This window comes from Hypanus sabinus, chromosome 17 (genome assembly GCF_030144855.1).
Source record: "Hypanus sabinus isolate sHypSab1 chromosome 17, sHypSab1.hap1, whole genome shotgun sequence".
In the NCBI taxonomy this organism is placed as follows: domain Eukaryota; kingdom Metazoa; phylum Chordata; class Chondrichthyes; order Myliobatiformes; family Dasyatidae; genus Hypanus; species Hypanus sabinus.
This window is the reverse complement of record NC_082722.1, coordinates 38,842,145-38,855,099: the sequence shown is the minus strand read 5'-3', so window position 1 is coordinate 38,855,099 and position 12,955 is coordinate 38,842,145. Positions and strand designations below refer to the sequence as shown.

At 42.0% G+C, this 12,955-nt stretch overlaps 1 protein-coding gene across 2 annotated transcripts in view; it reads left to right on the top strand.

Annotated features, from left to right (window-relative positions):
- The first annotated feature begins 473 nt into the window (after positions 1-473).
- The window catches only part of nkd1 (NKD inhibitor of WNT signaling pathway 1), a 94,760-nt gene continuing 82,278 nt past the window's right edge, over positions 474-12,955 (top strand). The window contains exons 1-3 of one of the 2 annotated variants that reach the window (XM_059992876.1): positions 474-592; positions 968-1,000; positions 1,148-1,272. In XM_059992876.1, coding sequence (XP_059848859.1) covers positions 583-592; positions 968-1,000; positions 1,148-1,272 — 168 coding nt within the window. In that variant the 5' untranslated portion in view covers positions 474-582. The other variant, XM_059992875.1, reaches the window with a different exon arrangement.

The window sequence follows — 12,955 nt, the reverse complement described above, 5'->3', positions numbered from 1 at the left end:
TTTAAGAAATGTTTGGATCGTTCCGTAGATGGGAGGGGAGTGGAGGGCTCTGGTCCAGGTACGGGTCGATGGGACTAGGCGGAATAACTGGGTCCAGTCGAGATGGGCCAAAATGCCCGTGACTGCGCTGTAATGCTCTGTGACTCTAAAGGAAATTATGTAAAAACATATTTCAGTGCGCCTAGGACTTAAAAAAATCACAACAGTATTCTGGAGCTTAATTCCTACATGCATTAGGGGAGGGGATTTGCAAATTTAAAAATGAAAGTGTGTGCATGTGTGATGGGTGGTAACCAAATACAGCACCTGGAACGTTATTTCCTTTCTGTGCCACTGGTCCGGAGCCTCTCCAGCATTTTTTCCAGAGTTTGTTTTATATGTGTTAAAGTGTGCTCTGTCTCTGCGTGGATTGATGTTCCTCGATCCTTGGCTGCTACTCCCGCCTGGCTGGAAGTGCTTGCTGGAGCCCTTTTATTTTGGAGACTGCAAAGGAACCAAGTTTCCTTTCATCTGCCGCCCGCCAACCAACAGTAAAAGTGGGGCCGGAGCCAGAAGTGCTGTAATCTCGGGGAGGTGTCAATCATGTCCCCTGGTGGGTGAAGTTTCTTTTTGTTGCCGCCTCTCTTCCCTCTGTGTGTGAGTGTTGAGTGTGCAAGGGGGAGGGTTGCAGATCGGAGAGAAAGAGCTGGGAGCAGACCCGGGGATCAGTCGCTGTGCCGCAGGATGGAGCGAGACTCCATCTAAACCGCCCAAAGCACGTAGAGTCCAGTTGAAGCGGGACTATCCACCACTCCAAATGTCCCCTAAACACGGGCAAATGCAGAGGAAGCGCTAGATATGGGTAAACTTCACTCCAAGCATGGTAAGGGAGCGGTGATCAAAGCGATTATACTCGTTTTACTGTAAAATAGAAGTAACCCACATTTCTTTTTTTCCCTTTCCGCTCTTTTACACCTTTACCAAACAGCCGCCGTGTGTAAAGCCAGAGAAAGCCCTGAAGGTAGGCACCTCTTCCTCTTTATAACAACAACAAAAAAAAGTTTACGTGTTGCAAAAGTTTTTCTGGGGGGCAAAGCAAGTTCCGTGCATGTTTGGCTAGAGCTGGCGTTGACTGGCAGGGAAGTCACGGCTCTTTCTGTTGGTCTAGGTGACAGCTTTGTGGTGAATGCCTGCCTGAGTCGCAAGGGGCTGGAAGAGTGGATCGTCAAACAGAAGAACGTCCCTGGACATCCGCAGGGTTTCCAGCGAGCGGACTGCAGGCTCTCCACCACGGTAAGCGGCTCCCCACATCCAGCACCCCCCTCGCTCCTCACTCCAGCGCAGCCCGGCGCGGATACCCCTTTCAACCTGTCCTCAAGACCGAGGGAGGAAAGGGGTCCGGGGGAAGACATGTTCACCCCTATTCCCATTGTTAAAAACGCTCTCCTGGGATCCGCACTGCGTCTGCGCTCAAAGGATATTTAACACTGTGCAATAAACTACTTCGGAGCCAATATTTAAGGAAATAAGTGGAATTAAAAGTGGCTGTTGCCTACTTCACCAGGAAATCACGCTGCCAATGGCGGGGTTTAGGGTGTATTGGAAGAACGGGCTAAATGATACCAGTTGGTACAATGCAGATGTCATATGGAAAGTGTTACAAATTCCTATTTATACACGCCTGTTTCCTTTTAACAATCCGGCTGCTCAATCGATGTGTGATCTGAAAGATGTTATTTTCATTCCCCCTACCCACTTCACTCCACCCCCCGCCCCAACAAAATGAAAGTGTCCCGCAGATGTCTCCATCCTAGGTTTTAAGGGGAAGCCGGTTCTGTAGTCAGTTTCTTCCAATAGTTTTCTTGGGGCTGGGGAGGGAGAAAAGAGGGTTGCTTGAGAAGCTACGACAGGCGCCAGTAGATTGGGTAAAGTCCAGGTGATCTCTGAAGAAAATATTATTTAAAGAGCTTGCCTCGCGGTTTTATAAATGTACTCAAACTAGAGGATATTTTTCTTACATCAAAGGGACTGGATTCTGGCAGGATGCCTGGTAGATTGAGATGTACATCTCTTCAGAGATTCATGTTGTAACTAAATGCGATTTTAATGTCTAGTGTTTTTTCTGTGATAGGTTGTGTGTCCGGGGCATGTAGTAATTGTGTTGTTTCTTTTCAATATTCTGTCTTGCCTTTGTAATTTTCTCTGGGATGTTGGTACGTATTTTATTTTGCATTCAAGTTTCACGGGCCAAACTGTAAAAAAAATGCACATCATTGAAGTGAATGAAACCTTTGTGGGGGGGGGGGGGGGAAACAAGGAGGAGGCTCGGTCATTATCTGTGCAAAGAGGAGTGTTGAGCTGTGATTCCGATGTCATTGTCTCATTGTCTAGTGAAAGCTTTGAAGTTGTTACAATTAATCCTTCCAAAACTTGGAAAATGCGTTCGCGTTGTCTGAGTGCGTTGATAGCTGCAATATCAAAGGCAGCTTACTTAAAATGGCAGCTTGCTTTATTAGTATACTCTTACATCTGATACAATTAATAGTTTAATTGACAATTTTTCACATTTAGGTATACTTAAATTTGTTCTCGATCAGTTTTCTGCTTAGTGTGATGTTTATTGGTTGCTCACCATGGAGATTTATGACATGTAAAAGGCTAAACAGTTACTTTAAATGCCCGTATATTTGTTTTAAATTCTAAAGATTTCCAATCAAGTGGAATTTGCCCAGAATGATGATAATTGGTTGATAAACCTGGCGTCTCCAAACGGGTTTGAATGGCTATTAAATCTGGCTGTAATAAGGCTGCTTGGAATTTGCTCTAATCCTGCATCTGGTCCCCTTCTTGGTGAATGAATGGATTACAGGAGACGGATTCACAGGTGGAGCCAAGAGTTTCTTGGCTGCTGCACATTTCTTACCACTGGGAGAAGGGTTTTCTTTTTAAAGGGCCCTTGTGCCTCCTCCATTCCCCCCCCCATCTCCCCCATCCCCTTGCTAGCGTGCTAATAAAAGAAAGAAAAAGAGAAAATAATTCATCTGCTTGAACTGGGTTCTTGTGAATGGAATGAAACTGTATCTTGAGTTCCTGCAGAGTGTTGGATGAAAAGTAGCAGAAGCCACGAACAACAGCCTCCTGACAAGCAATCTGAGGATCTGCAAATTCCATTCCCCACTTTGTTAGCTTTGCCCATTAGTGGTGAATGCAATGATGCGTAATTTTTCCATCCATAGATGTGTGATGCATTTCAATAATAGAAGTCAGACATCAGCTTTCATCATTCCAAATATGTAAAACCAGGAATTCAAAATAAAGTGTACTTTAAAAACGGGAAAAAAAATCAACTTGTAGCCAGAACTGAATACTACAAAGAATTTTTGTACAACTTTGCTTTAACTCTTTTTGCGCAGGCTGAAATGCTGTCATTCTTACTTGGGAAATAAAAATCATGGCGAAGGTGTCAAACTATAGTGCTCTGTTGTTATTTAATGCTGTTGTAAGACTCCCTGGGGGCTCGGTGAGTAAATCTACACCACCTGGTATAGTGCTGGAGCAGGCAAGGCTTGAAAGTCCTCCGCTGTTTTTTTTCTTTCTTGTCTGTCTTGGATTAGCTGATCATGGCTAAGGCAAAATGGAAGCACCATAAATCTGTACTTCAGGGGTAGGGAGTTTCCAAAATCTGCGAAACTTTTGATCCCTTTCCAATCAGTCTTACTGCAGTCTCTGCATGTGGAAGGGTAAATGAAAGAAGGATCAGAGTTGGCCTTGATTGTTTGCTCATGTTCCACAAGCACAGGGAATTTGCTGCTTAAAGTTCAGACTTGTCAAATGACCACTTGGGCAATAAACTGAAAAGATAACAGTGAATGCAGAACCATGCCTGCCTTGCCATTGTCTCTAGGAGAAAGCAATGGATTTCTAGGCTGTTTCTTTCCACTGCTAGTGCAGTATTTTTATCATCTAGTTTGATAGAGATCCTTAATTATTGAGACCATGTGCACTGCAGAGCAGGAGAACCAGGTCCATGTATAGGTCCATGGATATGCATAGAAGGAGTGCACTTTCAGCTCAGGCAGTTCATGAAATTTTTAATATTGAAAGAGTTCTGAAAGATAAATAGCATTGTTGTGAGCACAGAGTTTTTAGTTTTATACTTGTTATGTAGTTAATTTGCAATATGTAAAGTGCTGACAAAGTGACTACTGTAAGGTCATATTGTAAGGGCTAAAGTGAAAATTTTTGTAATGAGTGGTGAAAATTGGGTGACACACGAACAGCAAATGGGGGAACTCGCTTTCCTTCTTCCAATCCACACTCATTTTCCGAATCCATGTTTGGGTCCGATATTGTGAAGCACTGCAGCTGCCTTCTATTAGTTTCTTGCAGTGAGCACTTAGTGTAGTTGTACAGGTTTATGGGGACATGTGACTTTGGACAACAAAACGTTGTTAATGCAGCATCGTGACTGTGGTAAGAAATGTTTGGAAGGTTAAGCTCCCAAGTAATTTGTTTGCAAAAATTGTGATGGAAAGTTGTCAGCTGAGTTCCCAGAACACTTTGTACTGTATCAAAAATTTCTTATTTCAAAATATTTCCTCCACCCAAACCCAAAAGTTATTCATTTGTTTAGCTAATTCAAAGATTGTTCAAACCACAAAGTAGTTATGATACAATTAAATACATATTTTTCTGCATGTATTTGACTTTATATACTCTATGATCCTTTCAATTCTGGATTAAAGCTGTCGGGGAATTAAATAACATTGTTTTCTATAATAGAGAGTACAGAGAAGATTTACCAGAATGTTACTTGGGTTTCAGCACCTAAGTTACAGGGAAAGGCTGAACAAGTTGGGTCTTTATTCTTTGGAGCGTAGAAGGTTGAAGGGGGACTTGATAGAGGTATTTAAAATAATGAGGGAGATAGATCGAGTTGACATGGATAGGCTTTTTCCATTGAGAGTAGGGGAGATTCAAACAAGAGGACATGATTTGAGAGTTAGGGGGCAAAAGTTTAAGGGTAGCACAAGGGGGAATTTCTTTACTCAGAGAGTGGTAGCTGGGTGGAATGAGCTTCCAGTAGAAGTGGTAGAGGCAGGTTCGGAATTGTCATTTAAAGTAAAATTGGATAGGTATATGGAGAGGAAAGGAATGGACTGAGTGCGGGCCAATGGGACTAGGTGAGTGTAAGCGTCGGCATGGACTAGAAGGCTGGAGATGGCCTGTTTCCGTGCTGTAATTGTTATATGTTGTCTTAGAAAGATGAACTTTATTTGTCAAGATGAGTATTGACTCATCAATGGTGTAATGGATTGTTTGTGACAATGACTAACACAGTCCAAATATGTGCTGGGACAACCCACAAGTATCGCAATGTTTCTGGTGCCAACACAGCCTGCCCATAATTTACTAACCCCAACTCATAAGTCTTTTGAATGTAGGAGGAAACCAGAGCACCTGGAGGATATCCAAGTGTTCATGGGGAGATTGTAGAAACAAATCATAGGCAGTGGCAGTTATTGAACCCCAGTTGCTGATTGTTGACGCTGTAAATCACTGTTCTAACTACTACGCCACTGTTGTTTTTCCATTTTAGTACAATTTCATTCAACCTCCAGATATTTTTACCATGGCATTGATGTTTCATATCCATGCTATGTGAAGGCAAGAGATTGATAGATAGATACATGACACCCATGTAGACCACCACATAGAAGATGGACTAGCGACAACTGACTGTTATTGATTCCAGAAAAAATTACAGGGTCACAGTAGCATTACAAGTGCACAGATGTACAAATATTATAAGTAAGGAAGAATAAAAAATAAGTTACTTCAAATAGACTAACAGGAGGGGGGGGGGTCGACATCACTTCCCCATTATCTATAGATTGACTCATTATAGAGCCTAATGGCCGAGGGTAAGAATGGCCTCATGTAGTGCTCTTTTGGAGCAGTGCAGTTGTCTCAGTCTATTACTAAAAGTGCTACTTTGTTCAGCCAAGGTGGCATGCAGAGGGTGAGAAACATTGTCCAGAATTGCCAGGGTTTTCCGTACAGTCCTTTGTTCCACCACAGCCTCCGGTGTGTCTAGTTTGACTCCTAGAACAACTTTCTAATCAGTTTATTGAGCCTGTTGGCATCACCAGTATTTAATCCATTGCCCTCAGCGCGCCACTGCATATAAGATTGTACTGATGACAACAGACTGGTAGAATATGTGAAGGAGAAGCCTGCACACTCCAAAGGATCTGAGTCTCCTCAGGAAGTAGAGGCGACTCTGGTCCTTCTTGTACACGGCCTCTGTGTTGGTGCTCCACTCAAGTTTGTCATCCAGGTGCTCCCCCAGGTACTTTTAGGTCCTCGCCACATCCACGTCTTTGCCACCAATAGGAACAGGGACAGTGCAGGCTTAGCCTTCCTAAAGTCCATCACCATCTCCTTTGTCTGACTGATGTTGAGCTGCAGGTGATTCAGCTTGCACCATTTGACAAAGTCCTCCACCAGGGCCCAGTATTCATCCTGCCATCCTTCCCTTATACACCCAACTTTTGCTGATTCATCGAAGAATTTCTGCAAGTGACAGGACTCAGTGTGGTATCTAAAGTGCGAGGTTTGCAGAGTAAACAGGAAGGGAGGCAATGCAGTCCCCTATGGGGCCCCAGTACTGCTAATAGCCATGTCTGACACATAGCTCTGAAGCCGCACAAACTGTAGTCTATGAGTCAGTCCATTATCCAGGATACAGTGTAAGAACCAACCTGTATTGAATGGAGCTTTGCCCTGCTTATCCAAATGGGAGTAGACTCTGTTCAGCAGGTAGATGACAGCATCATCGACTCCAATGTGCTTCTGGTCGGCAAACTGCAGGGGATTGAGGGCTGATTTGGCCAGGAATCAGAGGTGAGCCAGGGCCAGCCTCTCTAGGGTCTTCATGATGTGTGAGGTCAGGGCCACTGTAGCACTGACATTATCTGTATAGTTAAATAATTGAAAAGCACCCACATACTGACTGTGTGAATGTTTTCCCCTTCCACTCAGAAAACTGTCAAACTTTCATTTCCTCTCATGCTTTAGTCAAACTGCAGTGTTTGTTTTAAAAAAACTACAGTTCAAAAAATTCTTGGAAAAATCAATAGGTCGGAGAGCATCTGTGGAGAAAGAAACAGTGAATGTTTTATGTTTCCAGTATCACAGTATTTTAATGTGCAGTAGATGTGGACCATTAATGGAGTTCTCAGTACTTTCTGTTAAAACCAAGTCGATGTCAACATGGTAGAAGAATCTCATTAACCAACCATTTTCCTGGCAATGGCTCATTCAAACACCATCATAAATCAAGCAATCACTGGGACCACTGTATGGGTGGGAAGGGGTCCAAAGTCACTGTATAATTTGCAGGAAGGCACTTGATTTTAATTGAACCTCTGTGAAACACTTCAAATGTATCAGAGTATGGTTAACTTTGAAGAGAGTATGCACAAGGCTATTTGAAATATTTTAAGTAGGAAGTGAAAGAAGACTGGATTTTCTTTTTACTTTGTATTCTGTCTCTACCTCCACTTTGCCTACTCCCTGCTTGTGGAGTTGCAGTTTTTTTTTATTGCATTCTAAACAATTAATATTTTTCTAATATTTATTATTTTATGTGATGCAATGCCCAATGTGCCAGCGATGACAGTAAATTGATATTACTTGGACACTTCTATTACTTAAGATAGTTTTTATCTGCACGGATCAGTCTATTATATAACACGTTTTTCACTGCGTATCCCATCTTTGTAGAAATCCATTCACCGACCTTGCTGAAAGGTCGAAAGGATTAAACGGATTGAGTTTATATTTGCTGTAGAGTCTGGTAGCAGAGGCAATGGTGTAACACTCACTTAAAGAACTTGGGTTTTCAGAAAGTAGCTGGTTCCAGCTCATGGTAGTAAAATCTTTTTGCAGCAGTTTTACATGCATGGAGATAAGCTATGCCCCTTTACTCCCCCCAGGGTGAAATTGGCTGATATGAAGGGGCAGAATTTTAGGGTGATTGGAGGAAAGTATAGAGGTAATGTTATAGATAGGAACATACATAATGCATGGAGTGTACTGTCAGGGGTGCTGGAGAGGCAGGCACATTGGGACAATTATGACTCTTAGGTGGATGAAAGAAAAATGAAAGGCTATGTGTGAGGGAAGTGTTAGATTGATCTTGGAGTAGGGTAGATGTCTGAACAACATCATGGGCTGAAGGAACTACACTGCTCTATGTCCGATATAAAAGTAAGTGGATACTGGGAATTTCTTTAATTTTATCAGTTGTGTGGTGGAAGCAAAAATCCTGAAGCTACTGTATTTAAGCAATAGTTTAATGTTGCAATGATTAACTGGGGGATGGTTCATTTGACTTATCCTGTCCAAACTGGCCTTCAGTTAACACTGCATCCTAGTTTTTGATCTAGTCTTATAGGGCTTGGCTGTAAAACTGCTCATCACCATTAACAGTGTCATCACCTTTTCAATGGTGATTTCCAGCTCCTGACACTCGCAACTCAATAAATATTAGTTTTTGTTTCTCAATGTCTGTCTAATCCACCTAACAATTAATCTGAAACTGGTTAACAAACAAAATGCAGAGCAAATATCCGTCCCATCCAGGATCTTCATTTGGCCTTGGGTGTGGTCTGATGTCGGAGGAACTAGCATTCATCTTCAAGTCTTGCATTATAAGTGCTATATTTCCATTTCATGATTTTGATTCATACAGCAATGAAAAGACAAGAAGTTTTATTGAAATATTTTATCTGGTTTCTGTTACTATTCATGCCTTTTCACTTTGTCATTCTTCAGCAAGTGTCTGTGTTGCTAAATAACAGTAATAGCGAGCCTCCAATTTACCTTCAGGTTTGGAAGTCTTTAGAATTACTTACAATTTACACCAGTTGAGTAGTCCATTTTGCCTATCTGCTCTCTGCTGGTGCTCAGGAGCCAGCTCCTACTTCCAAGTACACTTGGCTTCCTATTCCTATCTTTATGACATTGAAGGAGGCCATTCAGACCATTGAAAATATGATAGCTCACAATCCATTATCTCATTAACTTCTCCCTGTGATCTGTTCTTGCCGGATTCCTATTAACTTCACCCAGATTCTGCCAGTTAAAATAGGGACAACTTATAATGGCTAATTAACTTGCTCTCTTTGGGATCTGGTGGGAAACCCACACAGTCACAGGGAGAACGTGTAGACTCCACATGGGCAGAGGCAGCAGTAAAGATTGCAGGAGTTGTGAAGCAGCAGCTTGACCAGTTGCTCATACCCCTTGATTTCTTTCTTCTAAAAGGTTCCTCTAGATTTCCCAGTGTTTGCAACATCTCATGTTGATGCCACTTGAAACGTACTTAGTTTGTGTCTGTAAAAGAAGACAGATTCAATGGATTTTCATTCATGCTTCATTAGGATTAAAGATGCACCATCATTTTGTATAAGGTATTTAACTTAAAGCTATTTGGTAGATTAAGTAAGGAGAAACTATTCCTCTCAATGGATGGCTCAGTAACCAAAGGATAGTAGTTTGAGATAATTAGCAAAATCACCAGAGCGGAGGTGAAGAAAAATCTTTTAATTTAGATACAAGGACATTTTGAAGATATGCAGGGGAATAGCCAGAGAATGGGTCCAAATCAACAAGCTGGCATGGATTTGATGGGCTGATTGGCCCTCTGTGGTCAATTTGTGAACTCTGTTTTGTTATCAATGAAGCATGGGATGTGGCAGCTTGAGAGAATAGAGATCAGTTCCACGATGTCTTGAATGATGTTGAAAACTGCTACCAAACATTGACAAGCAAAAGAAAATGGTTATCGAAGGAGTAGTTTCTTTCAGGTAGACTTTCAACCTCCCAGCTGTACGTGCAGTAAAGTGAACATGACTTTCGATTCCGTTTGCATTTTCTGGTTAAAAGCATGCACACACGTCTTGAAAATAAAATTCTGCAACAAGCAAAAATGAATTTGCTTCAGTAAAAGAAATTCAAAGCCTCCACCAGTAGCATATAGTCAGTAGTTTACTGTTCTAAATCAGTGAGATCTACATCGTACAGAACTGCACCATGCAAGAATACACACACATGAGTGATTGATTCATCAAAGCTGTATTTCAGATATTTTCAATACGGCAGTGATACTGAAATATTTGAACAACCTCATACTAATTTCTCAGCAGATGCTGGTGATATGCTTACTAGTTTTGTTTTTTTTTTAAGTTCATCCTTGAGATACTGGTGTCGCTGGCAGGGCTGATACTTACTGCTGCTTTTCACATGCCTGCAGGTGCCTGTAGCTTGAAGGTACCAGTGCATTGTCAATTTGAACTGCTACAGTCTATGTTTTCACATTTAGGTAGGAAGGTCACTTTTAACATCTCAATGTTTATGAAAGCTCCATAACCTGGTGGATATCTTAGTAGCTCTGAATAATCAGCCCTTATAATATTGAACACATTTGAGAAAAGGCAAGCTTTAAGGAGGACCATAAACATAACAAATAGAGCACTGTCAAAGTGACTTCTTATGCATTAGTCTTCTGAAATTCATATACCCTGTGAAGTTATTTGAAGGAAAGATGGGGGAAGAAGAATACTTTCAAACGTGCCTTTTAGAATAGACCTTATTAAGAAGGCAACATTTAAAATTTTTCAGACTAGTGGCCTTGTTTGAATGGTTCAATATTTTGCAGCTCCCAGTAAATGGCAAATATACTGCTTTTACAAATATACTCCCAGCTGTTGAGTGTGTGCCTTGGTGTTCTCAACTTTATTTAGAGAAAAACTGAGATTTGTTTTGGCTCTTGAAACTTCAGTTTTGCCTGCTGTTGGAGAGTAAGGAATATATATATAGATGTGTGAAATAGGCATGGCTTTGACGTCAGAAATACAGACATTCCTAAGTTCTGTTGGTGCTTGCATTTAGGAAAAGAACATTCTGCTTTATGAAATAGGGACAGAGTGCTACAAAAGAATATAGATATGTTAAACAGGTGGGCAAAGATCTGGCTTATAAAGCGAGAAAATGTGAAGCTGCACATTTTGGCATAAAAAACAAAGAAGCACATAAAACTAAGAAGGGTGTTACACTAGTAAAACACAACACATGATGAGAATCAGGTGCATTGTCACTGACATCAGCTTGGAAATTTGTTTTTTTGGAAGCAGTGCAGTGCAACACATACAACTTACTGTAAGTTACAATAAAGAAATAAACAGTGCAAAAGGGGAAGAGCAGAGTGGTGTTCATGGAGCGAGCAGAAATCTGACAGCAGAGGGAGAGAAGCTGAAATATTAAGTGTGAGTATTCAAGCTCCCGTACCTCCTCTCTAATGGTTGTAATGAGAAGAGGGCATGTCTTGGGTGGTGTGCGTCCTAAATGATGGATGCTGCCTTTTTGAGGAACTGCCTATTGAAGATGTCCTCAGTGGCAGGGAGACTTGTGCTCATGATGGAGCTGGCTAAGTTGCCAACCCCTCTGAGGGCTTTTACCATCAAGTTTATTGGTGCCTCCATATGAGCTAGTAATGCAACCAGTCAATGCTCTCCATGGTACATCTATGAAAATTTGTTTTTGATGACTTACCAAATCTCCTCAAACTCCTAATGGAGTACAGCTACTAGTGTGCCTTCTTCATGATTGCATCAATATGGTGGGCCCAGGTTAAATCTTAAGAGATGTTGACACCCAGGAAATTGCTCACAATTTCCACTGCTGATCCCTCAATGAGGAGTGGTGGGCATTATCTTAACTTCCCCTTCTGGAAGTCCCCAATCAGTTTTTCAGTCTTGCTGACATTGAGTGCAAGCTTCTTGTTGTGATACCACTTAACCAGCCTATCTGCTTTGCTCTCGTATGCTTCCTTGTTGCCATCTGAGATTCTGCCAACGGCAGTGGTGTCATTGGCAAATTTATATATGGTGCTTGCTCTGTGCCTAACCACTCATTCATGAGTGCAGAGAGAGTAATGCAGTGGGCTAAGCACGCATCCTCAAAGTGTACCTGTGTTGATTGTCTGCGAGGAGGAGGTGTTATCACCAATCTGCACTGACTGTGGACTTCCGATTGAGGAGATTGCAGAATGAGATACGGTGGCCCAGGTTTTGAAGCCTATTAATTAGTCCTGTGGGGATGATGGTGTTGAACACCAAGCTGTGATCAATAAACAACAGCCAGTCATAAGGTAGTCCTCTTGCTCAGGTGCTCCAAAGCCCACTGGAGGGCCAGCAAGATTGCATCTGCAGTAGACCTGTTGTTGTGGCAGCTCTGGGATGCAGTGGGATCCAAGTGTCCTAGTGCATGATTTGAGAAAGGTTAGTATGTAGATACGGGGAATGGTTCAGAATATCAACAGTATGCTGTCATTAATTGCAAAAATAGAGAATTTATGGTTAGGGCAATGGTGAAACCGTTTCTGAAGTAGAATGCACAGTATCGGTCTTCTTACTTAGTGAGAGTTAGAGTAATGGAATGGTACAACATGGAGACAGTCCACTGTGCCTATACTGGCTGTTGACTACCTATCACCTGCTAATCCCACTGGCTCACAGTGTTCTATTCTAACACATTTCAACTGCTGTTCCAGTATTTGAATGGCTTGAGTGTCTCTGCTTCCATTACCACTGAGGGAGAGAGTTACAGATTTCAACAATCCCCTTATTAATATCCTGCACTGAACATTAAACCTCTGCCCTCTGGTAAGAGGATAGGTTTCTATCCAATCTATGCCCCTCGTAATTTTTTCACACCTAAATTAGGTCACCCATTAGCCTCCTCCGCTCTAAGGATAACAAACCCTGCTTATCCACTTCCTCCTCATGCTGTAGCTGAAATGCTTCATCTCAGGAAACATCCTGGTGGATCTCCTTTGGACATTCTCCAATACAATCATGTCCTTCCTGAAGTGTGCTGGCCAGAACTGTACATAGTACTCAGCCTGGCC